Below are 27014 nucleotides of genomic sequence, written 5' to 3' on the forward strand. Positions count from 1 at the left end.
CAAAAAGCATAATCTCAAAAAATATCACATCTTACGAGGGAAGTATAACCTTTACGTAAATTTAGATTTCAAAATCCTCCTTTTCCTAAATAAACAGTGGTAGTATCTCCTTGGGAGTACTTAAATTCTAAAATAACTATTACCCCCATGGCTGTTCCAGCTTCCATGTTGCTCTTTCTCATTACTGATGCAGAAACATTCGCTATTGGTTAAGGTGCAATGCACTGTCCAATAAGATTGCACGGTGGTCCATTGCCGTGGGAATGTGAGGTGCTTCAAAAACAAATTCCATTATGAATGATTCTGCTAATTTTGTTCTTCACTAAAGCAAATGGGTGCTTTAATCAACGATTTCCAGGCGACCAACTATGCATTGAAAATTTAATACATTTCACATAAATAATTATACTTCCCCTTTAACACTCAGTTACTCCATATGCCATTGAACAACCTGTAAAATAAGAACTGATCCTATCATCTGTTATATTTTTATTGTATTAAACATAAAATAATAATAATAAAAAAAAACAATAAAAAATGAAACTAGCTCCTTCACAATTAAGTTTATAAAGGGATTACGCCTTAAGGAAAAATAATAATCCAAATGGCGTTTTAACACAAGAATCCATCTGTTATAATACATTAAGTAGAAACTCTTTAAAATAAAATAATAATGAAAAATGCTACAAATAACCAAACCACAGATTTCTTTAACACAAAAAATGTACCTGAGTGTATAGATAATATATTTATATATAATTATATATGTGTTTGCCAACTTTTAAAGTGAATATTAAACAAAATAGATTTCTCCCTGATGAATCAGGAAGAAAAACAAAAAAAAAAAACACAACAAGAGATGCCTTCCAATCCAATCTTGGTAACTATGATGTGTATTTAAAGTAATGTGAAATCCTTTTTCATTAAGTTTAAAGGGTTGTGGGTTTTAATCAGAAGGATTTGTTTGGCTGCCATAATGGATTGCAACATGTTTTAGCTCAATATGCTGCAGACCCCAGTCTTCGTATACAGTTAAACAATGGATCTAAAAAAATTTCATAAGGATAACGAGTTAACCCTTTAAATGCCAGAGCAGCGAGCCTCTGGCATTCAAAGGGTTAAGTGCCAACTTCAAAAGCACTTTGTATCCTCTCAAGTAGTATCCATGTTAAACAAAACAAACAACAACAAAAAAAGATCTGACAGCTTAAATTGCCTTGTATATAAATATTAACTGAAAGATTAACATATTGACTTTAGTAACTTGAATACGTTGGCAATTACACAGTTTTTCTTGTGTTCATTAATATAGCCTTTAGATTATCAATGTACACCACAGTATTGTATGAAAATTGTAAAACTAACCCTCCCCGTAGCTCATCACAATAGTAAAAGAAAAAGTCTTAATAATACTAGAGGTAGCGCGCTGTTTGTGGGATTTTTGTTATTGTTAGTAAAAGTAATATTTTTCCGGGAGTCCAAAGTGTTCGGAATTGTTTTCTCCTGGTAAAAGGTTTCTGTGCAATAGCTCTGTTTGTCAAATATATAAAGAACACTTGATGCAAAACTCCATCTGTAGGTCTTGGTTAAAAGAAGTGCTCGTGACTTTTATAGGAGTACAAATTTATAACTGTATCCAAAAAATGATGCCCTTGGTTCCATTCTTTAGATCCAACTCGTATATATCAGCTGTCAACAGGTTTCTGAAATACAGCTATTATAACATCCTTTTTACATTAGACTTTCATCACTCAGACTGTTCATCAAGATGTGGGATAGATGTTTCTCATTTATGTCTGGTAAAAATGATGATAGTGGTGGTGATGTTCATGATGGTGATGATGTTCATGTCTTTGGACCATGTGTCCTGGGTGACCTTCATACAATACCATGCTGGGTAGATCTCTGACATGTTCTTTCTCTACCACGTTCACTGGAGACTGGAAGGCTTTGCACATCTGATGACCTTCCTTAGTCTTCTGTTTGCTCTTCCTATGAGGTTGTGGAGGTGGCATAGGGTGGTAAGGATAGCTCTGGCCCATATGTGCAGTTGGGGAAGTAACCGGAATGGAAACAGCATGATTGGGTTTGACTCTTGTTCTTCCAGGCTGGTTAGTGGAGACTGTTGCATTCTTGGTTGAGATCTTCGGAGACCTAACAGAGTGCTTGTTGGATTCTTGACCTCGTTGTCGTTGTTGAATGTCCCCCACCTTGGGGTGAGAAAAATCTGCCATATTGAAATGCCCTGGATCTATAGCCTGGGATCTCCTGTGGTGTATGTGGATGGTCTCTGGTTCATGTGAACGCGATCTCATTTGATTAGAAGCCCTTGTCTGTGTTTCTTCTTTTTCAACTGTTGTAGGGGATCCTGGAAAATTCCAACACAATATATTAAACTTTATTTCGCAAACAAGATAAATACAACAATGTATGGAAAGCATAAAAATAAATGAACAAAACATTAAAAACACATTTTTAGAATATACTGTCCATTTGTAATATTCCAAGTTACAGATAATTAACAATACATTTAAACATTACACTGCCAAGTCTTATTTTAACTATTTAAACAGAGAAACTCATATTGTCCTTGAAAACACACCTGGCCCAAATCTCGAAGTGTAGTTTTCAATTCCAGCAAGATCCAAATAGTGGTTTCTTCGCTCAATGTTCTCGTCCACACATTGTCGGAGACATTCTGTCTGTTCAGTTTCATTCTCTACTGAGTAATGTCTGCAAAAAGAACAGAGAGAATAAGATATGTCTGGGAACCACATACAAAAACAGATTACATTATCTTCAATGTTTTATATCCTAAAGGATTTCTTCTCCATCTTGTACAATAGGTTGTCTGACAAATGCCTATCTTATGGCTGATTTTTAAACTTTGGAGTTTCACCCAGGCTTGACAAATATAATTTGCAATATCAAAGAGCCTTATCGAAGAGGCTCAGGATATGACAGTCTCACTGATAAGTGTCTTTGAAGTTAGCTTATAAAACAGCTTCACATTGCCCAGAATAGAGTGCAGAAAAATGTTCCGTTTTTTGTAACTTATATACAATCTATTTTGGTTATATCCCTATTTTTCTCTTTTCAAAACCCCCTCGCCCTCCCCTTTATGTGGCTAGTAGACAAAAACATATGTGTAACATAACACAAAATATAAAAAAATATAGTAAATTTAAAAGATCAGCTAATTATGAAGAAGCAGTTAACAATAAGTAGAAGATAAACTACAATTCCATTCTTCCTTCAAATGAAATGTCTTCCTAAAATACCGAAGCCAATTTCAAGAGCTATGGGTAATGTTATTTAAAAAATAAATGTTACTACTTGCTTAACTAGAACTCTTGTTCATTCTCCCTATAGTTATATTTGAGCACTTCTTAAATTACGTTTGGGTCTTTTGGGGGAAAAAATTATCGAGGAATTATGGTAAACTGACCCTCACAAGATGTTCCTAATGTCTCTCTTGGCACCAATATCTCTCCAAGCATGACATTTTTAATCCTGAGACATAAAACTCCCTTTTATCTTTTCATCTGTCTGTCTTCACCTTCCAAATATCCCCTGCACTGCAGACCTCAGAACTGCAAGCAGACTGACTGTTCAAGGCCAAAAGAGTCTCTGATTCTCCCAACCAGAGCACTAATCCAGCACGGATAATCTCTTTTCGAACTGAGAGTTAGTGCGGAGACTAGCTGCAGCCATTCTTGGAATGCAGAGGGGTGAGGCTACAGGAGGGAAAATAGAGATCAGCTGCCAACAAAAATAATCTTAGAGAACCATTGCTGATCTCTAGGACTTGAGATTGTTCCTTTCTAATCTAATATATATATATATATATATATATAACAAAGTATAGAAAGTCCTTGCACTCACGCTTTGGTAAAATGTTTGCCGGGTGCTTGAAATCCAGGAAAAATTGAAATATTTGTAGATAGTGATCAGCACTCTCGGTCTTTAAACTTTAAAACATGAAGTTTATTGGTTATCCATTAAAAATATATACGATCGACGTTTCAGTCCCAGCAGGGACTTTTATCAGGATCAGGATGATGCCTGATGCCTGATCCTGATGAAAGTCCCTGCTGGGACTGAAACGTCGATCGTATGTATTTTTAATGGATAACCAATAAACTTCATGTTTTAAACTTTAAAGACCGAGAGTGCTGATCACTATCTACAAATATATATATATATATATATATATATACACACACACACACACACGTATACACCTAGGGATATATAGGTGATGTACAATAGTGAATATGGTCAGCTCAATGCAGATGCATTTACACCACAATATCACAACATTCTCAACCATCACCACATGTAAACATGATTAGAACACCAGATCTCTGATTCCTCAAAATGTAAAACTGTTCTGCCTAGAAGCTCAGTTTTTTGTTTTTTTATCTTATTCGTGTCTATGTGAGTCAATAATAATAATTCCAAATTGGTAAAAAGATTAATGTTTTTGTTCACAGGATAAATATACCTACACAGACAAGTAAAAAAAAATAATAAATATATGAACACCAAGTGCCATTACTATCATTGTAGAGCCCTGGTACTGTCCCAGTTTAATATGTCAAATACTTTTAGTACCAGTGACAAGTGCACTGTAGTGGTTATTGTGCTCTGGCGCTGTCCCAGCTTTGAAACTTTGCCTGACTCTCCTAAGGCACCGGCATGAGAAGCAGGATGTTCCTATTCAGCCAACACTCTCGGTCAAGAGCGCTGTAATACATAGCCCTACTTAACTCAGAAGAGTGAATCAGATTCTTGTAAAGCAGAAGTCCAGAAGTAGGGTGTTCTGGCAGGCAGGTCAAATCATACCAGTGTTGTAGTGGTTGTGGTGCCTGGAGTGTCCCTTTAAGATCCACAGTTAATATTTTAAGGAATTGCCAGGTGGCCTTACTTGCTTGTCTAGAATATATTATATTATATTGCCAAGTGAGGAAGCCAGAAATTGCACTCCAAAGGACAACAAGGCTTGCTAGTTTAAGTATAATATGATGTTATGCTTAAAATAAAAAGTGTCATTAGAAGCTTCGATAAAATGTAACATACAGGAATTGCTAACGAAATTGCATTTATAAATTAAAATCTACACATTACTTATAACATTTAAAAGACAGCAAAAGCTTTCAAATTCAACAAGGGTGATAAGGTGATAAATTATTATTTTTTTTTAAAAAGACAAAAAGGTATCAAGTCTCATAAATCCTTCTGGACAAATCTGCCCTGAAACGCGTTGACATTTAGTTTTCTTTTAAACACAGACTTTGTTGTCAAAGAGCCAGGCCTTTTTTTTAATCACACCACATCAAATCCTTTTTGATGTTCCTTGCACATAATGACTTTTTCTCTTCCCAGCTTTATTTAAATGTTGAACTTTTTATCTTTCTATACCATCTGACACACCGTTTATGTTGAAATAGTTACAGAAATCAATCACTTTCTGTGAACTTTTTTGTTACGGAGATAATATCTGTGCTATTCACAAATTTGGTTAAGAGACTGGCCTCGCCCACAATTCAGGTATTTATAATCCTTAAGACAGGTGCATCATTCATCTTGAAAGAACCACCTGTGCTAATGAAAGAGACACCTTATTTCATGTAAACAAAAGATTTACCATCTGGACATTATGCAAAGTATGCAATAGTGACTGGAGGGTCTCTCTAACTAGATATGTACACAGACAAGTAAATGTAACCATGAATAAAGCCTTTCATTTGACCCAAGATCGTTGGGAGTTTTAGAGAGTAGGTTAGTGTTGTAATGTTCACTTCAGTATATCTGCTACAAATTTCATACAAGTGAAGACACTTTAAAGCAAAGAACTTAATGCTAAAGGCAATATGTTATTTTAGCCTGACATTTGCAATTTCTCTCCAAATTCTCCAAATTATATATATATTTAAAGGGACACTATAGTTACGAGAACAACTACAGCTTACTGTATTTGTTCTGGTGAGTATAATCATCCCCTTCAGGCTTTTTGCAGTAAACACTTTTTTTTTTTTAGAGAAAATGCAGTGTTTACAATGCAGCCTAGGGATACCTCCACTGGCCACTCCTCCGATGGCTACTAGAGGTGCTTCCCGGGGGAGTGCTGCACAGTGTGCAGCACTGACATTCAATGTCTACACCCTCTGCATGGAGATACTGAACTTTCCTCATAGAGATGCATTAATTCAATGAATCTCCTATGAGGAGATGCTGATTGGCAAAGGTTGTGTTTGGCTTGTGCTGGCTCTGCCCCTGATCTGCCTCCTTGACAGAAACAGCCAATCCAATGCTTTCCTATGTAAAATTGTGATTGGCTTAGAACACCAATTCTGATGATGTCAACCAAGTAGGCAGATCGGGGGAAGAGCGAGCAGCAGCAGACTTGACTAGAAGTAAGATTTTAATATAATAAGGGGGGCAAAGGGAGGCTGTGGAGGGGGGTGGGGGTGGTAGATTGTGGTTTAAACACTATAGGGTAAGGAATACATATTTGTTTTCCTGACCCTATAGTGTTCCTTTAAACACTTTACAAACCATTTACATCTGTAAGTTACTGTACCTGAACCATACAAAATAAACTAATCATCACATAAATGTGGTAATGTGTCAGACTGAAAGCTCTGTTCCAAAAATAAATGACATTTGTTGTTTACCTTCCATTCCCCTTCTGCTTCTTTTCTGAACTCCGTAAATCTTCGTTGACTTTGCTCTCACTCCTGTGTCTTCCACTTTGCATGTCTAAAAAAAATTATAAGAAATTAGCTAAAACTTTAAATAAATTGTGTGCCACTCAAGAAACATTAAATACAAATATCACTGTGTATTTATTTAAAAAAAAAAAAAACTAATTATTTCTACACTTCACACATGAGAACATATTTGTGTTTTGAATTAAGATTATAAAAATCTAGACTTGGTACAATGTTTTAGGGTGGATGAAGCTACAGAGTTTATTTTTATATGTATGAAAGTTAAGCAGACTGAAGGGACTATGTGCAGCCACTGTGAGACATAATATTTAGCCTTGCTGCCTTCCTGTGGTTTCACACAGAGTTCTTATTTAGAACACTAAAACCGTGACAGCGTCTATTGATCTAATTTAGAACACTGTCAAATAACGACTCTTCTTTTTTTCTTTTTACTGTTTAGTAACTCTGCTTTTTTTTTTTCAGCATCCCTATTACAGTTTCATGGAATACTGAATAAGAAACTTCATACAGGACGAAATGCCCTCTAATTTAAAGATAGGATGCAGATGTTCTTCTATACTCATTACTCCACCAGCAACATTATGGGGGACTGGGTAGACTAAGAAAATAACCTGTAGTTGTTGGACTAACACCATTTAACACTTGTGTTCCTAAATGTTCTCGTCCTCCACATGTAGCTGAATGACCAGTTATCCACATATCCATCTTTATCTATGACATATATATATAAAAAAAAACACTTTTCTATAAATAATGCATCCACCAACACCCGTCCAAATAGTAATTCAGCATCTTCCAAGTTCTAAACTCTAGTTTAGTTAATGGCCTCTAAGATGCAGGTCAAGACAATTTAAAGTTTTTTCAATGATGGTCACCTAATACAATTTTCAGTATTAAATCTCCACTTCTCTAAATCTGATCAATGGTCATATTCACCCAGCAACATATGTCTACAGATAGCTATGTAGCATTACAACACTATAAAAGGCATGTAGTGACGTCAATGATAGACAATGCTTTCCGGCATGGACATTTGGTAGATGTCTTCATGCCACCTTAACACTCGAGTTTGGAGAACAGCTTGTTAACAGAACTTATAAATGAAGTAAGCTTGAAAATATGGCTGATTCATCCCTCTTCTTCTTAAATTTTAAATACTTTTAATAGTTTAATAGGATTCCAGAGCGTATTCACCTGCTTGGTTAAGTACCATTGTCCTCTTCTTCAAAGTAGCATCTGGGGCCACAGACAACTTAACCCGTAAGGTTTTACTGGAGCTAGAGGAATGATTAACGGATGCATCAAATACTTCATAAATGGTGTGCAGCAAACTCGTAATATCCTGAAGAAATAAAATACAAAGCAACAGATCAGAAAAATAGATTCAAAAATAAAAGAAACATGCAAGTATATTTCCTAGACAGCCCTTTAATATTGTAGGACACATCGCTCAGGTATCGTCAATGGAGAAGAACATTACAATTAAACCAAAATTGAAATGGACATTCTGGAATTCAGTGTAAGAACAAAAAATAAACATATAATTCTTTAAAATGCAAGAAGTTAGATGAGCCTAAGTATGAACTGCATAGAGTTAAAGAATTATGTTAGAGGAGAAATGGATGATCTAGGTCTTTTAAACCTCAATCATGCTCAGAAACACTTCACGGATCACAAAACATTAGTTCAATTATACGAGTCTGAAGTCCGATTAGCAGTTTTCCCTATGAAGATAATTACAGGGCAGGCTGTCAGTTGTAGAAAAGACCTCGAGAGCAAAATAAATTGGACTGTCAATTGAGAAAAACACTCTATTAGCTAATTCTTTTCAACATGAGTATTAAAGCCATGCCGTTATCTTAACACACGCACAAAGAAAGCGATGAACGGCTCATCAAAGACATTGAAAGCGGAATGTTTTCTACACTGACTTGGCAAGAAAGTCACGAAACGTGTCACACCTGTAATGAGGCATTTGAAATGCAAAGACTAACAATATTCAGAGGTAATGACATAAAAGGGTCAATCAAAATCATAGGGCAGTGAAAATGCATGAGGGATACATGAGGGATGCATGAGGGATACAATCAAGGGAAAACTTACTTAAGAGGACAATCCATGTTTGGCTTAAATGGACACTACAGACCTCTAAAGCACCTCAGCTTGTGGAATTGCTCAACATGTGGATAGTGTGTCCTCTTTTTTCATATTTCATAAAATGTGTGGAATTCAATAGAAATTTGCACTTTTATAAATAAACCTTGTAACAGGAAGTAACAGAATCAGTTGTCTGATTGACAGCTTGGGGGTCAATCAGATAACGGGTCTTGTTACTTCCTGGTTTGCTTAGCTCAGTGTAGAGGCAGTCAGATGCCCAGAGCACCTGCCTTGCAAAGACTTCTCATTGAGCTGCATCGGAAAGTCTAGGATGGGGAAGAAGGGGGGGCTTGCAAACACAGCAGACACGAGATATGTAGCTTTTGCAAGCTGTTTTCAGATATACCCCAATGAAAAAAATGGATGATTAAAGGCATGCTTTCATTGATGATATATTTACTAAGCAGCGATTACTTTTTTGTTTGGTTATGTGGGCAGTGGAGTGTCTCTTTAACTTCTAGTTTTAAAGGCATTATAATAATAATTAATTTACAAAGAAGAAAAATGTAAACATTTTTGCTAATGCACAGACAAGTAACAACAAGAACCCTATTCAGACCAGAAAGGGGGTTTGCTTACATTGAACCTCACACTTGGGTCTGCAGGGTCAGATCTTATCTTATAAAACCCTTTTCTGGCAGTCTGGACAGACTGAGAAAACAACTCGATGACCTTGGACTAACCCCATTGAACATTTGGTTTCCTAAATGCTCTATCCTTTTTACTTGTCACAGATTGCCCAGGTATCCATAATTCCATCTATAGCAGGTGTATAAGGTATATATGCTGCAGTTTATATGATATATGCAGCAGTTCCACACTAAGGCTGCATATATCACCCTACTAGCAGATGTGTTCAGTTTTTTGTAGGGCTATGCATGTCATTCGTTCGGGGCCACAAACTGTGCATGCACATCTATAGCTCAGCCAGAAGGGAAGGTGGAGACAGATAAGGAAGCACAGATTCCTTCTTTGATATTACAATGAGAAGGGAAAAAGCTTATAGCTGCATAGAATTGTGTAAGTTGCTGCGGGTATAAAAAGTTCTGTGCAAGGAAACAGGGATAGAACTTAACCTATGCAAAACTGGTATAATGTTTGGAGATTAAATGTATATTTAATTATGAGTCTTATAAAACTTAAATGACAAAGTTCTTATAAAACAAAATGAAAAAGTTGGAATCCATGGGAGTCTATGCAAAGGCCACCAATTATAGCTATGGCTTAACATGCATTGCACATTATTGCCAATACCATGAAGACGTTCGCTTTTCTCGAATTGCTGAGTGAGCTGTTGGCTTTTCTCTATTCAGAAATGTCAAGCAATGTTATGAATTCAAGCATAGCTTCCAAAAAACAAACAACAAACAAAGACTTTTTTAGTGGTGCTTGAAGACATGGCTAAATTACTATAAAGAGTATTAGGTGCCTTTTGAAGGTACCTATATTCAACGTAAGTGAACAGAAGCTGATCGGACAAAACAAACAGAAAAAAACAAACAAACAGAAAAAAACTAAACACTTTGACTTTACTTATGAACATTTCAAACAGCCTGAAGGAATGTACAAATCATTAGTAGTATTATACAAAATAAAAAAGTGATGTTGAGTAGACAATCGACTGTCCCAGCTAGCACACCACTGATTATAGATCGTGGCATGCAAACATGCTTGCCATTCACTGCAGGTAAACACTAACAGCATCAATGACCATAACTGTCATTATCAGCCATTTACCTGTATTTCTTGACATGGGTTTCTTCTCAGCAAGCGACGGCATTTATGAAAATGCTCACCGGCACACACTGTATTAGAAACTATCAGGATTATTAACTAAAGTGAGATTTGTCAGAATTCAATTACATTTCAAATTTAAGGTCAAAATAGCCAAACTAGAAAAATTCTCCACATCTCCAATGTTTCAATTTCTTCTACTCTGTCCTAAAATTTTAAAATTCACTTTGAAATTTCCGCAGTTCTCACTTTAGTGAATAACCCTGTAAGTGAGTAAGAGAACAATTATTGCTGAATCGAAACATTATAAAAATTGATCTCATTCAAAGTACTAAAGAGCCCTTGTCATGAATGGGTTAATACCAAACAAATAAAAAAGAACCCTTGATGAAATATAGAACACAGTGAATAGGTAAAAAAAAATGTATGTGGTGCAGTAAAAAAAGAAAATATATAGATAAAGCACTGCTTTGTCCAATATTTCTTTAAAAACGCTTTTTAAACATCACACTGAGATCTGCTTCATGCATGAAAGGAGATAGAAAGGATACGGAAACCTGTCATTGATATAAAAATACATAATTCTTCTGAAAGATAATTTATTTTGATAAAGGATCCTTTTACAGACATGTTAACACAGCCTATTTCTTCAACAACAACCAAAAAAAAAAAAAAATGAACTTCCTTTATTATCCTAATTATAAAACAGTCACCTTTACCCCCGGCAATACCCACATCCTTTGTAATTGACTTTGTCAAAGAACACCTGCCAGGAGTGCTCTCGGCACTCTTGGCAGCTGGAAAAAGACAAAAACAAAAACAAAACAAAAAATCTCACATCCTGAGAAGAACTGAGAATTAAAAGGTATCATTCATGAACAATTACGTATTATTCATTGTGGTTTTAAATATGTTGTAATGTCTGCAGTGCAGCGTTCATGGAAATTAAGAATGGTAGGATTCATTACTTTACACGTTCTATTGATCTTGGATCATTGCAAGTAGGAAAGCATTTTGTGTGTGCAAGAGCCCTGTTCCTTCTTCCCGTTTGCTGTAGATCAACACACTTCCTGATGCGCTTTTCCAAAAAATAATTAACCCCTTCATATATATAATATTTTAAACAATCTTATTGAGCTGGTAGTGTATGCTATAGTTTCGCACTCCCTTCACATACGTAATAATTCCTCAAAGAAATGGCACAGATCATTTTTGCCCAATGCAACATCTCGACAAGGTGACATGTCATATTTTTCTCATGCATATTGCCAAATTTGTAACCACTTTGCGCCCATAAGTTAATATTATCATTATTTATATAGTGCCAAAAAAATTCCCACAGTGCTGTACAAACTAACACGTATTTTTGTAAAGTTATCCCAATGCATCCTCACATTGTCCCCAAATGTTATTACAATACAAACACTTTAAGCTTACAAGAGAGGACATTTCGTACAATTTTATAGCCATCTGTATGTTATGGCAAATGTTATGCAATAATTTCAAGCTTCAGTTTTTCTATAACCCTGGTTTTATTGTTTAGCACTGTGGTAATTTCTGGCACTAGATATGATAAATAATAATTTCATATTGCCACAGTGCCCACATATGTTCTTACATTTTTGTGTTTATTGCTTGCCTAACTTGTTACACTATCCTCATATGTTATCACAGTGCATGCCTACATTAGGCGAGTATATTGTCAAACTGATCCCAATATCACAACAGAGCAGCCACAATGCTCCACTATTCTACGTTGCCCCCATATGAAAAACACAGGGAGAGTGACACATGGAAAAAGCACGCAAACACACACACACAAAAAGGTGTTGCAGAATTGTAAACAAGATATCAAGCAGCTGCCCGACTGCTGCAGACACAGGGAGACAGACAGCAGCTGCACCAGATCCTGATCATAGCTATGCTTGAACGTCTCTTTGCACCTCACTGTCTCCTGAGCGAGCTGACCATAAGTAGTATGGGTATATTTAGCACATTAATTTTGTTTATAAAATAATAAATAAAATAAAAATGTGCAAATGTGTCAGTTTTGTTTAAAGGGGTGGGATTTATGAAGGCACCCCTTGCTAGTATATACAAGTTACTGGCAGCGAAGGTCAGAATAAAGGTCAGAAACACATTAATTCCACACTTAGGGGCATGTTTTTAGGTTGGTTTCCAAACAGCTCTACAGATTGACTGGATTGCATTCTTTTTCTTTGGTAGATCACCAGAATTCAAGTCTCTCATTTAGGCATCAGTGCACTACAATCAGTGGAGAGTTGCAACTATGACAGATACATAGATTAGATAGATAGATAGACAGACAGACAGATAACGTAGACAGACAGATAGATAACATAGACAGACAGATAACATAGACAGAAAGACATATAGATATATAGATGACAGACAGATAGATAGATAGATAGATAACATAGACAGACAGAGAGGAGTATAAGAGAAAATTATGTTTCTTGTACTTGCCTCTCGTGTAACTCTTCCACTGTTGTCAAAATCATACAATGTGAATGTCCATTCTTGTCTATTATCTTCTTCTACCGAGACGTCACACTGCAATTCCTAAAAATATGAATGTTGAGTATTAACAAAAACAGAACAAGTTAAAACCACTGCCTAATCTGACATTTGATTTGAAATGTATTAAGAAAATAATAAATTTATCATTACAATCAGAGCATGGGTTATCATTTATATTTATGGTCTGCTTGGCTAACTGTAGTGGTTAAACTCAACACTTGCAGTCGCTTAATAATTCATTACATGGTTATGTACCTTGTGCCAAACCTTCCAAGAATGGGCTTTTAGGCCACAAGATGATTCTACAGGAAACAGAACCAGAAGCCAGCATGAGATAAACCACTCACTTTAAATACAGAAACAACATCCAACTAGGTCACGAACACTCATCCTAGGTAGCAATATGATTGTACAGAACTCCTTGTGGATCAAATTTGTTTGCTTTACATAATATTTTTTTGAAAATTCACAAACGCAACATTTATAAAAATAAAAACATATATATTCCATTAAATAAGCATGGGGAGACAACCCGAAGTTAAAAATCTGATCTTGTAGGATGGCTTTTAGTGCCTCCTGGGGCTTCCTCAACAGCCCTAAAGTCATTGCCATGAGTCACCTTTAGCTAGCAATTTTATGGAAATCAACTCATCATAACAGAACTACTATATCAGGTGAAGTTACATGAGATGACACAAGGTGACAGAAAAGGTATCTAATTCCATTGCAATTATAGTTCCTATTAAGAAACATTTATTACTTCTATACAATTTTTCGCAATCACCGTGGGAAATCTACCATAAGTTTAGCTTTCGTTACAAATTTTGAGGTAAGGGAACTGAATTGTTTAATATTTTGGTAGTTTTTGTAAAGACTGCCCAGGTGACATAGTCAGGGACAAGAGTATGACCAGCTTGTGTCAGCGTGAGGCTCCATCTTTGGTGACAAGTTGCAGTGTAAACTGCTCAAAATAACCCAGGGCTGTGTGTAGCCCAGTTACCTTTTAGATTTGCTGACTAGAAATCTTTTCCCTCTGGCTGTTAAAGAACCTGTGTTCCCCTACTGTGTTCAAAGCCTCCCGTCTTTAATAAGCTAGTCTGAGATATTGCAAACAGTACCAGTCTCACATTACATGGTGCTCACTATGGAAACAGCTTCGCTTTAGTGAAACCTTAACTGGGAGGAGATGGGGGTGGCCTGGGCCAGAGATAAAACATTTCTTAAAAGTACAATAAACAGTGTTCGAAATTTGTAGAAAAATTAATCATTTGAATTTAAACATTAATGTCCAATACAGACACATACGCTTTTCCTTCACGCACTTTATTAAGTACACATATTCGGTACTTCAAGTAAAGAAACTGAGAACACAACAGTATCTTTTGGATCCAAACATAGCCAAGAGATTTAGTTTTCTGTATAGCAGAAACTTAAAATGGAGATGGTGAGTTGACTATGTGATTTTAAAGTGACTTTTATTGTAGTATGATTTTTGGAGACCGATGTAGTAGTTTCAGCATCACAGTAACAGCTGATCTCACAAGACTTCCATACAATACAGTCCAAAGAGTTTATAAAGAAACTCACATTCTGTGAGTGGCAAAAGCTCTTAATGTGAGAAGGTCAGGGGGAAATGGCTTAGACTGGGTCCAGCTGGCAGGTCTCAAATACACAAATGACCACTTTTCCAACAGTAGTGAGCAAAAGGGCACATCTGAATGTACAAAGCATTGAACTTTGAAATGTAAAGGCTACGGAGTGAGAAGAGCCCATTTCCACACCTGTCAGCAAAGAACAAGTTAAGGCGGTGGCATATGAGCATCAAAACTAGTCAAATGAGGACTGGAAAAAGTGTCAGACGCTTTAAGGAATCTCAATTTGTGCTGTGATTTTAAAGATAGTAGGGTCAGAATATGGAGTAAACTTCATAAATTATTTAGTCCATCCAGCCTTGTTTCTGTGATGAAGGATGACGATGGTGGTGCATTGATGATGTGACATTTTCTTGAAACATGTTAGGCCCCTTAACACTTATTGGACTTAATTTAAATGGTACGGTACACCTAAGAGATGATTCTAACCATATATATCCCTTTATGGCTACAGTATTTCCATTTTACATGGGAATAATGGCCTCAATTTAATATTTTTTGGCTAAACTTTTAAAATTATATAAAAAAAAAATTCAAATATAAAAAAATATGTATCTAAACAAATGTATCTGTGTATATATATATATATATATATATATATATGTATATATATATATATATATATATATAAACAAAATATTAAATCATTTAAAGAATGTTTACTACAAAAATATTAAATCATTTGAAAGGCTAATGTGAAAATATTAAATTAAGGCCAGTATCGTAAAAGTGTCATCACAAACCTGTTCCACAAATATGAGTTATGCCACTTTACTTCAATGAACTTCTTAGACAAGTTCCAATCCACCAATCCAATAAATAACTATGTGAATGAGGCTAACGGATAGGTATTTCTTATAAAAAGGCCACTAAGATAGTGGTTGGGGTTGGGGGATTATCAAGGTGTTCTGTCCAAAATATTTTAATGTTATTAACTGACAAAAACAAAACAAAACAAATGTAATAAATATTCCTTAGCATTTGAAAATATATTAGCATTTCAAAATATATTACCATTCATAATTCTCACTGGATATCATGTATATGAACAAGAGATATATTTGTATTATCACTATAAAGGATCTAAATTCGGAAGATTTATTTCCTGGAGACTCAACTAATATTTTAAAATGGGTGTAATATTTATAAATCTCAACCAATCATCTTAGACAATCTTCTTACAGATCAGGACAAAAACATTCCACTCCTTCTGATTACAGTTTCCCTCAACATTCCAAAACCAGCAGGAGGTAAAGCCTAAATATAAACTTGTTGCTCGGTATTCTCAATGATCTCCTTACACTTCTGTCAGCCAGACATTTCAAGTTATGCTGTTTGTTTCTTCCAATGTATAAAGGCAAACTTTTAAGAGGTGCAATTACTACTACTGAAAGTGTTTATATGTTTTTTGGGGGGAACCCAGTAGATCTTGACAGGAAGTACCAACATTCAACTATTGTGATTATTATTGGATGCTGAAAAAAGTCAGTTATCAAATGATAAAATACATCGTTATTACTGATTTAATGAAATCAGGCATACAGGTGTATTTTATCTTACAAGGGAACTGTCCTTTCCCAAGATTTTTGAAAGTATGTTTAATTATCAATATGGGTAACACATAAGTATTTGTGAGTTGTTATTAAAATTAAATGTAGACATCTACACCTCCTTATCCTACAACTGGATGCCTCCATCTTAGCTCCATGTCAGCCATCATTACAAACAGAGAAGAGGCATGAAACAATGTTTCTATTTCTCTTCATTTGTAAAATCTCTTGTGCAGAGGGAACTTGCTGGCATTTCGGATCTGAACTGCCCGTATGGGTGGGACCAGTCTGATATGCTTCAGATATGTTCTCTCTGTAATGGCACAACTTGAGCTAAAACTAGCTTGAGATCTGAGCAGGGACCCACCAAAGGGCAGGCTAATTGAGCTGTTGTCCATTCTCACCTCTCTTGCTATTTGTTTTTCTCTCCTTAAGTTTAAAGGGCAATCCAGACGTGGATCCCTTGCTCACGGTGCCTAGAGGGATATTGGCTATACCTCACTGATGATACCTTACAAGGTTGAAACGATTGTCTGGGGTTACCGTATCTCTCGTGCAGAGGGAACTTACTGGCATTTCGGATCTGGACTGCCCATACGGGTGGGACCAGTCTGATAGGCTACAGATATGTTCTCTCTGTAATGGCACAAGTTGAGCTAAAACCAGCTTGAAATCTCAGCGGGGACCCACCGAAGGGCAGGCTAATTGAGCTGTTGTCCATTCTCACCTCTCTTGCTACTTCTTTTTCTCTCTTCATTTGTAATGTTTGCTGTGACTTTGCCTTGTCTGAACTGGATTATGATGTAATTTTCTAAAGCTTTAATATAAATTTAAAAGTCAGAACATCTAACTTTAAGTTAAATGTAATTTTCAAATTGTTTAATTCAATGGTGTAAATTCCAAGAAGTGAAAGTTTTCCTTTAAAGGAATACTATAGAATTAGGAATACAAACGTGTAACGCTGTAGTGTCCTAGTCATCGTTTAAGTATCCGCCACCCCTGCAAGGGTTTAAAAGGTATTATTTTCAATGATCATGAAAATGGTGAGGAATCAGCCCAGAACTACACAGGAGGATGTTGTTAATGATCTCAAGGCAGATGGGACCATAGTCACCAAGAAAACAATTGAAATCCTGCAGCGCCTGCAAGGTCCCCCATCTCAAGAAAGCACATGTACAGACTCGTCTGAAGTTTGCCAATGAACATCTGAATGATTCAGAGGAGAACTGGTTGAAAGTGATGTGGTCAGATGAGACCAAAATCAAGCTCTTTGGCATCAACTCAACTTGCCATGTTTGGAGGAGGAGGAATGCTACCTATAACCCCAAGAACACTATCCCCACCATCAAACGTGGAGGTGGAAACATTATGCATTGGGGGTGTTTTTCTGCTAAGGGGATAGATCAACTGCACCGCATCAAAGGGACAATGGATGAGGCCATGTACTGTCAAATCTTGGGTGAGAACCTTCTTCCCTCAGCCAGGGCATTGAAAATGGGTCATGGATGGGTATTCCAGCATGACAATGACCCAAAACACACAGCAAAGGCAAAAAAGGAGTGGCTCATGAAGAAGCACATTAACCCCTTAAGGACACATGACATGTCTGACACGTCATGATTCCCTTTTATTCCAGAAGTTTGGTCCTTAAGGGGTTAAGGTCCTGGAGTGGTCTAGCCAGTCTCCAGACCTTAATCCCATAGAAAATCTGTGGAGGGGGCTGAAGATTCGAGTTGCCAACCGTCAGCCTTGAAACCTTAATGACTTGGAGAGGATCTGCAAAGAGGAGTGGGACAAAATCCCTCCTGAGATTTGTGCAAACCTGGTGGCCAACTACAAGAAACGTCTGTCCTCTGTGATTGCCAACAAGGGTTTTGCCACCAAGTACTAAGTCAAAGGGGTCAAATACTTATTTTACTCATTGACATGCAAATTAATTTATAACTTTTTTGACAAGCGGTTTTCTGGATTTTTTTTTTTGTTATTCTGTCTCTCACTGTTAAAATACACCTACCATTAAAATTATAGACTGATAATTTCTTTGTCAGTGGGCAAAAGGTCAAAATCAGCAGAGGATCAAATACTTTTTTCCCTCGCTGTGTATGGTGTTTTGTCTGTATTTTATAAAAGAAATAAAATGAAACCAGTTATTTTTATTTTTTGGGGATTTGATTTTCCTGCTGTTCCTTCTTAGCTCGCGACATACATTTGCTGAATGGAAAAATACATGTAACAATCAGAAGCAAGGGTGAAATAAAAAAGTAAGATAAAAAAGTACTAGACTGATTTAACTTCAGGGTCTACGGCCAACGTAATTGTTTTCCTGATTCCAACAGAGCATTCCCCACAGTAAGTCTGCAATACTGATTTCTCCTTTAAAGTTCAAGTCCTAAGTAAGTGCTTGGTTTGCGCTACATGATCAAAGTGAACAGAGATCAGAGAGTGTTGAAGTTAGGATTTGGAGATAAAAGGGACAGAAGAAGAATAGGAAAAACCTAAAAACATAAACAATAGAAGTGACTGCAGTTATAGCAAGGTGAGCATGACTTCATCTTTGGTGAAACTATTGGCGGCGAGGAGCTGGGGTCTGGAAGGGATAAGACAAAAGTGCTCATTCTTGCTATATGAAAAGAATCACATGTCTGAACTGATTGTTCATTCATACCAGCCAGAATGTGAGTGAATCAAGCTCACACTTCTCATAAATGTATACATACACTGCCTGTTAATGAAAAGATCATGTTTTCTCTTCCCAAACATGCAAGGATGGTGACGCCATTCATACAATTATTTCCCTAATAATGGAGGAATAATACAGGGTTCACCTCAGTGCAGTCTGATTCCCTAATCTTGTTACATGTCCAGGTCTGCCACAGACTAGTTAGAGTTACAGTCCCAATTGGCAATTGTCACCATTTTTATGGTGGGGCAGCTAAAAAGCTACCACCCGTGACAATAAATGTATGCCCCAGTGCCGACCTACTAATCCATATAAGGATATATTGCAAGACATTTAATGTATAGTAATATGCAATATAAAAGATATTCTCTTGCACCACGTTTTTTGCTCTCCATAAGTTTAAAGGGTAATCCAGACATCGACCCCTTGCTCACGGTGCCTAGAGAGATATCAGCTATGACTCACTGATAATGCCTAACAAGGCTGAAACGATCGTCTGGGGTTGCTGTGTCTCTCGTGCAGAGGGAACTTGCTGGCATTTCGGATTTGGACTGCCCGTATGGGTGGGACCAGTCTGATATGTTTCAGAGATGTCTCTCTGTAATGGCACAACATCAGCTAAAACCAGCTTGAGATCTGAGAGGGGAACCAACCAAAGGGCAGGCTATTTCAGCTGCTGCCCGTTCTCAGTATTCTCTTGCGCCCTGTTTTTTGCTCTCAATATAAAAGATACATTACAGCAAAGCACATGTTAATGTAATTTATATACCATTAAATACAGTTGATCCTAATTGAAAAGAAGCGACCAAGCATTAAAGATTCTCTTAACACATCGGCCTATGGGCACCCTATAAGACTTCAGAATTTAATAAATGTGATGACTTAAGGATCTACCGATAACCATTTACATCATTAAAAAAATTATTTAGAATAAGATCAGTGCAATTTATTGGCACTACACTATTTACTTTAGCCTAAAGCAGGCCATTGTTGTTTTATTTGTTGGATTCATATTTTTGATGTGATGCATTCCTACACATTAAATATTCTTGACTCTAAGGAATAAGGCTAGAAAGAGGGGCAGGAGGATATAGGTCCTAATGAGGGAGATTTAGATAGTATGTTTTTGCTCAAATTCAAAAACTGAATGGAATGCAACCCAGATGGCGTCAAGATGCCTTACATAAGTAGTCCGACATAAGACAGTTTGTTGGACGGATCACTTTGATGTCTTCGTAGAACACAGTTCTGTGCTGTCTGGTGCAGTGTAGGAAATAAAACAAGACTGACTATTTGATTACAGCTTGGAAAAACTTTAAGGTCACTTAACCACCCTTCAAATGCAGCAAGCTTAGTGAAAACATTTCTATACAGCTCTGTAGAATAATATTTTTATAAGTGTTTCTTGTTTTATGCGAGGATTGTGTACCTTACATTAAATACACATAAGCAAACACATTCATAGAAAGTCTTTAAAAAAATAATGAAAAAAAGAAAAACCTACTTCAAATTTCAGCTGTTTCTTAACACGTCCCTCCAAGTCTTTGTCTGCTTTCTTCTCATCGGCAGAAAAGAAACCCTCACCTTTCTCATCGGGCAGAGCAACTGAAATCACAAGGAATAAGAGGTTTAACGTAAAACGGAGCAGCCAAGATTACTATTTAACACATAAAAACAAGCAATCAATTGTTTATAAACAACATATTCACTCACATGTATAGATAGTCAAACAAACCCCACAAAATTAAAGGGACTGTCCAGTGCCAGAAAAACATATCCGTTTTTCTGGCACTGCAGTGCCCTTCTCCCTCCCACCCCCATCCCATGTTGCTAAAACCCCTTCAGTGACTTACCTGAATACAGCGCAGATGTCTCTCGGCGCTGGGTCAGGCTCCGCCTACGCTCCTCCCCAGCAGACGTCAGCCGGTGGGGGAGACCTGCCGCACTCGCATTAGACCTCCCCATAGGAAAGCATTATTCAATGCTTTCCTATGGGGATTCCGGTGACGCTGGAGGTTCTAATGCATAGCGTTAGGACGTCCAGCGTTGTTTAAAACACTTTTCATGTTCTGAGAACACGGAAGTCCCTCTGGTGGCGGTCTGATATTAATAGACAGCCACTAGAGAAGGACTTAACCCTGCAAGGTAATTATAGCAGTTTATAAAAACTGCAATAATTACACTTGCAGGGTTAAGGGTGGTAGGAGTTTGCACCTAGACCACTCCAATGGGCAGAAGTGGTCTGGGTGCCTGGAGTGTCCCTTTAAAGGGCTTATCTGCTCAGCTGTGAATTGACAAACAGATTGATAACTATACGTTATTTTTAATCGTTCTATAACTGTGCAGCTTGTGCAGTTCAGCTTTTTTAAAATATGTTTAATGATTCACCATAATAAATATAAAAATAATAAAAACCTTTAAAATAATGAATTTTATGTCGTCATCAATACCATGTCTATACTGCAACTGTCATAATATGTAATGATTATTTAGCTCAGACAGTTAAAAATAATTGGGACATTCAATCTCACTTTAATGTCTTTAAGGACCAAATGACAACATAGACAGCAGCTGGTCCTTATCACTGTCAGTGTTATATTACTGCTGCTTGGGGCAATACCGAGTGGAGGTGTATATACAGAACAAATCAACAACATATACACATTGATCTATACAGAGATGGATAATTTTATATTATGCACATAGATAAAATCTTGGGTCAGCAGAAAATTAGGTAAGTGCATTATTTTGAATTAAACAACAATAAATTATATCTTCTACATAAAGAAAGGCTACACACTATTCCAATACACAAGTATGTCCCGTCCAGGCTCCTACGCTCTGCTGTGCGTCTATACCCTGGTTTTACTCGCCCCTCTGATGCTCACCTGCAAGACTTCTTTAAGGACGCACCATTCCTATGGATCTCCGTTCTCTACTCTGTTAGACTCTAACCCAGTCTCCGTTCCTTCAAAAAATCTTTGAAAATGTACTTCTATAAATAGTTATTAGCTTTACCTCTCCGAATCTTGGTAACCCATCCTGCTTCCTCTCCTGCAACTATGTCATCCAAAACACAAATCCTTCATTATAAGCTATTCTAGTAACCCAATTTCCCCATATATGAAAGATATCCTGCTCTTACCTCTTGTGTCACCAACGTTGGGAGGTATGCATTAGATCCAGATTCTCTTTGTTATAATAATTTTGTTTTGCCGCCAGCAAGCAAATTAATTCACTAAACTGAGAAATCAAGGTACATTTCCAAATTAAGATCAAAATAGCTTAACTGGAAAAGTGATCTAAATCAGCTATGGTTTCGGTTTGGATACTCTGGCCCAATTCTCTTTTGAATTTACTTTGAATTCTCACTTTCGTGAACAACCCTGTAAATCTCGAGTGCACTTGTAATAGTCAGACTAGCTTTTGTAAGATACATTGAAATGATAACAACAAAAGTGTTTTCTGCCGTATTATATAAAAGTGCTCTGTAATGTAATAATTTAATCCATACAGTACATCAAACTAATAAAAATAGTTGATCTAAAAAAAATCAACATTAAAGTACAAAAACAATGCATTATAGCTGCTCACAGGTGAATTGTAAAAGGGTGTGATCAGTTTCATGATACACAAATCACATTCACACCGCAAAGCAAATTTGATCTGTCATCTCTGAGATTGTTACAATAGTCCCAGGGCAGTTTAGGAAATGCTCTTGGGCAATGAGATTCTGCACAGATTTCATAGAGGCTTGATCGTTAACAAGATACGTTTCTTGGAAAAGCTTGACAAACAGGTAAATGCAGATTAATCAGGAGTTGTCCATTTGATAAATATACCCACAATCTGTAATATCAGCAGTCCTCACACAGCCTGATCAATAAAGCAGATTCTATCAGGGAATGATTGACTGGAATGCAGGTGGGTAGGTGCTTTGCTCAGAAGCTAAATAAACTGAATTGTATGGTAGGTGAAAAGAATGTAGGTATCTGTGTTGTATCTGCCAAGGTTACTCCTAATTATAAGGGTTGAACTTAAAAGTGATAAAAGATTCAAATCCTTTATTGAAACTTTAGAAACATGAGATAGTTCAAAGAAAGGGGTTTCTAGTGTAAGTGACTGTGGGTAATAGCTAAGGGTATACATACGTAGAGATCCATATAAGTAGATTTCTTGCAGTATGTATAAAAGAATTGTAAGACATAGCAGGGTGGTATATATTTCCCACTCTCGGGTCCTCTACCAGAGGCCTGGGAGTCTGAAGGTTCTGTATGGTATCTTAGCTGTTCCTAGAACTGCCCTCTTCTAGACAGTGATCTCAGATGTCCTACCTGGAATCTGTTGAAGCCACTCCCCCAATTTGGGAGTCACAGCCCAGATTGCTCCTATCACAACTGGGATTACTACGGTCTTCTATATATATATATATATATATATATATATATATATATATATATATATATATAATTATCCACAGACTTCAGGTGGAAGGGGTTTTGTTACGCTACTAGGGGTGATTTGGATTGGAACTCAACTGCAGCTTGTAAACTCCCTAATTACAATAGTGAAGAAATGGAGAATCCTTAAGTATCAATACTGTAGCTTTAAGAAAAGAGAGAATCACTGGTAACTTGATTCAACCGAAGTTTTAATAAGTGTTAAACTTAAATGAATTGCATTAAGGCAATAATCCAATAAGAAGAAGTGCAAGTAATCAACAACAAAGTTCATTATTAAGTATTTCTTCAGAGATGCATTAAGTAACATTAGTTCATGAGAATAATCTTCAATAGGAACAATAATCAAGTAGCTAAGGATATTTGCAAAGCAAGAAACAGTTCATAGTGAATAAGCATGATGGGAGTTGCCCTTCATGAGATTAGTAACTTGTAGCACTGAATGTAATTGCAAAGCAAGAAACAGTTCATAGTGAATAAGCATGATGGGAGTTGCCCTTCATGAGATTAGTAACTTGAAGCACTGAATGTAATTGCAAAGCAAGAAACAGTTCATAGTGAATAAGCATGATGGGAGTTGTCCTTCATGAGATTAGTAACTTGTAGCAATGAAGATTTGAGTAAGCAAGCATTAGCTCATTAATAAATGATTTGCAGACAAATAGTTGAAAGATATACTTAAGGATTAATATGGGTAGTCCTCCAATAGTTCAGAGGTATGGTCCACTTGTAAAGTAGCAAAGTATCCGTTCTCCAGTAATCCTTTATGGCATGCAGCAATCCTTGCATTTGCTCAAAGGCTGGAACGGCTTGTCTGAGCTTGTGGAGAGGTAAGTCTGGTGGAAGTAGCTCCCAGTAGCTGAGCCTGTGGAGCCTGCGATCTCGCGGAGGCAGCTCACACGTTAGCTCACACAATCAATCACCAAGCACCCTCTCTCTGGCCCAGTCTCCCTAAATACCGTCAGAGCTGTGTCAGAGGGGGGCGGGGTCCGGCTCCTCACAGCTGAGTGCCGAACCCGGAAGTGTTACTCCATGACAGGTTTTCAATCACAATTTTTCCCCACCATAACCTATTTGGATTTTTCTTCCCAAGCACTACCAAGCCTCACTAAGCAAACCAGTAACCAACCTCATGCTGAAGAGTTGCATTAACAACGAAACAGCTGTCCATGAGTGGTTTACTGGCTTTGCATCTTTTCCTATATTGTGTTTCAAGCTGTTGTATACAGCAAACACAGACTCAAAGAAAATCCATGTTTAAAATGGAATGAGGCAAAAATGTAATTCTTTGTTAAACTAATTTGCATATGCCAACCCTGAATCGTTTGCGGTAGTAACATTGCTGCAGTTATGGGATTTCTGTGGGAAAAGCAAGTCTTATGGCTTGACTGGTGTGCAGATTTTTGTTTAACATTGTATATATACACATTTTATATAAATATATTATTATTTTAAATTAGCACTAGCATTTGATATTATTTGAGTGGGGATGGAGTGTGTGAAAGGGATGACTTCCTGACACTCTTGTACATCTTCCTAATAATGCAGCGTGTGACAAAGTACTGGGGAGGGTGAGGGTGACTGCTTCCAAGCACCTGACATGTAAATCCTGCACTGTATTCGAACAGTGAGACATGCAATACTCAGAGGAAGCAGCCGTTCAGGTATAATCAGTAATGCCAGCCGGGATAAGAAAACAAGAGCTCGAATTCAGTCACTCCTCCTTGTACCTATACAAGGGTAATGTGACACACTGTAAAGACATAAGACCAATACAAAGACACAGTCAACCTGATCTTTATAATTAAAGGATAACATTGAATGGCTCTGATTAGCTGCCAACAGTCAGGCCCGATTACAAGAACCTCACCGCAGTGAAGCATGTGTGTATAAAGAAATCTCCACTAATCCACGAAGGTAGAGAAAGCATGGACAGATGCTAGATTCCAAAGTTCTATAATGGACTACTAGTCAAGTTTGGCCAAGAAGTTTGTTTCTGAGCATTTATACCAAAATCCATGGAGGGCAATAGATCCCCTTTGATGTGTCTAAAACAAAACATGCACCTGTCAGGATACCTGAAACCCCACCACGATGCAGATTGGGGATTCTTTCTTTCCTCTAACTGCAACTCTGTGTGCTTTGGTGATCTTCAAGTACTGACATCGACGCTTGTGATGTCATTCATAACCCCAAAAATAATTGACTTAGCATCAATTTCTTATATATATCTGAGATGCAAAGAAACATGTAACCAGTATCGAGTCAGGACTGACATGCTCATATACGGTCACAGAGCAAGTCTAAGGGAAAATTTCAAAGTGATTCATTTGAAATTAAAACTTTTTCTACCATTCTTCTCTAATTTAATTTTATATTTACCATATGGAAAAAACTTCGAAGTCACTTTATTTTGTACTTTTTCCCATATGGGGAATATTACATTGTGCAGACAAAACTAGAGTCTCTGGGTTTTTTCTTTCTCTAATTTAAGTATATTTTTTTGCATGACTGAAATTGATTAATGTTCACAAATTCACATATTTTGTTGATTTATCACTTTCTATCTATTAGGCTCAATTGTGCACAAGCATACACTGAGAATGAAGTGATTGCTTCACTTAGTGTACTAGTTCTTTTGTCAAGTCTATATCTTACAGGTCTTTTTTCTTGGGGACCTGCTTCCGTGGGTCCCAAGGAATTGTCTTTTATAAACACAGACCAAGCAAAGGTCAAAGAGTAGAGAAGTCAGGATAATCGATAAACAGAGCCACATCAGAAACCAGAATAACCAAATGAGTAGAATGAACGCACTCTTGGGTAACAGAGACCACGATTGGGCACTGAACAGTCTGTGGAGTGGTTTTAAGATAGCCCAGAACATGTCCTATTGGACAGCATAAAAAATGTGATGCCAGAACGTCTACAAACAAACAATCAGAAATGACGTAACATGCTGTAGCTCCAAAATATTGATACAAGTCACGGTACCTATAAGAAGCAGCCAGAGTGTAGTGTCCTGCGTCCTAAAGGACACCAGAATGATGCACAATAGCAATACATGTCCTACAGCAGCAGATGTTGTAACATATTGGTAGTTATGATGTTTGGAATTTCCCTATGCAATCATTGCTACTCCTGGGCCCCGTCTATTTATATAAATTGCAAAATCAAGGATTCACACTCTATAGCATGGGTGCAGTTAAACCTCAGTCAGAAACATATAAGAAGCATTGAAGATGTAAGGTGCAGAGCCCAGTTAGCTGTTGTATTGGGTCTACAGACAGTAATCCTCTTTCCTCACCGTGGTACGGATTAGAAAAAGGTTGCAAACTGCTGACCTATAAGTTTCGTTTAATGATACACGGCTCCATGTTAATAGGTTAATTGACTGTTAAATAGAGAAGTCTCAACGCTAAGACCTATCGTTGACCCTCGAGAATGAAGGCATGCGCTAAAGAATTACAGGTTTCCTATGTGATAATATTCAGGTTATTTTTAAA

The 27014-nt window shown here is 37.0% G+C and overlaps 1 protein-coding gene across 1 annotated transcript in view; it reads right to left on the minus strand.

The window, feature by feature from the left end:
• Nucleotides 1-916: 916 nt before the first annotated feature.
• Nucleotides 917-27014, minus strand: part of NKD1 (NKD inhibitor of WNT signaling pathway 1) — a 74531-nt gene continuing 48433 nt past the window's right edge. Inside the window, exons 5-10 of the mRNA XM_063438307.1 lie at nt 20556-20656; nt 13116-13211; nt 7932-8079; nt 6681-6765; nt 2603-2733; nt 917-2368 (exon numbers count right to left, since the gene is read on the minus strand). Of these exons, the coding sequence (XP_063294377.1) occupies nt 1791-2368; nt 2603-2733; nt 6681-6765; nt 7932-8079; nt 13116-13211; nt 20556-20656 (1139 nt within the window). The 3' untranslated portion in view covers nt 917-1790. The remainder of the gene's footprint in view (nt 2369-2602; nt 2734-6680; nt 6766-7931; nt 8080-13115; nt 13212-20555; nt 20657-27014) is intronic.

Source organism: Pelobates fuscus, chromosome 12 (assembly GCF_036172605.1).
Source record: "Pelobates fuscus isolate aPelFus1 chromosome 12, aPelFus1.pri, whole genome shotgun sequence".
Lineage (NCBI taxonomy): Eukaryota > Metazoa > Chordata > Amphibia > Anura > Pelobatidae > Pelobates > Pelobates fuscus.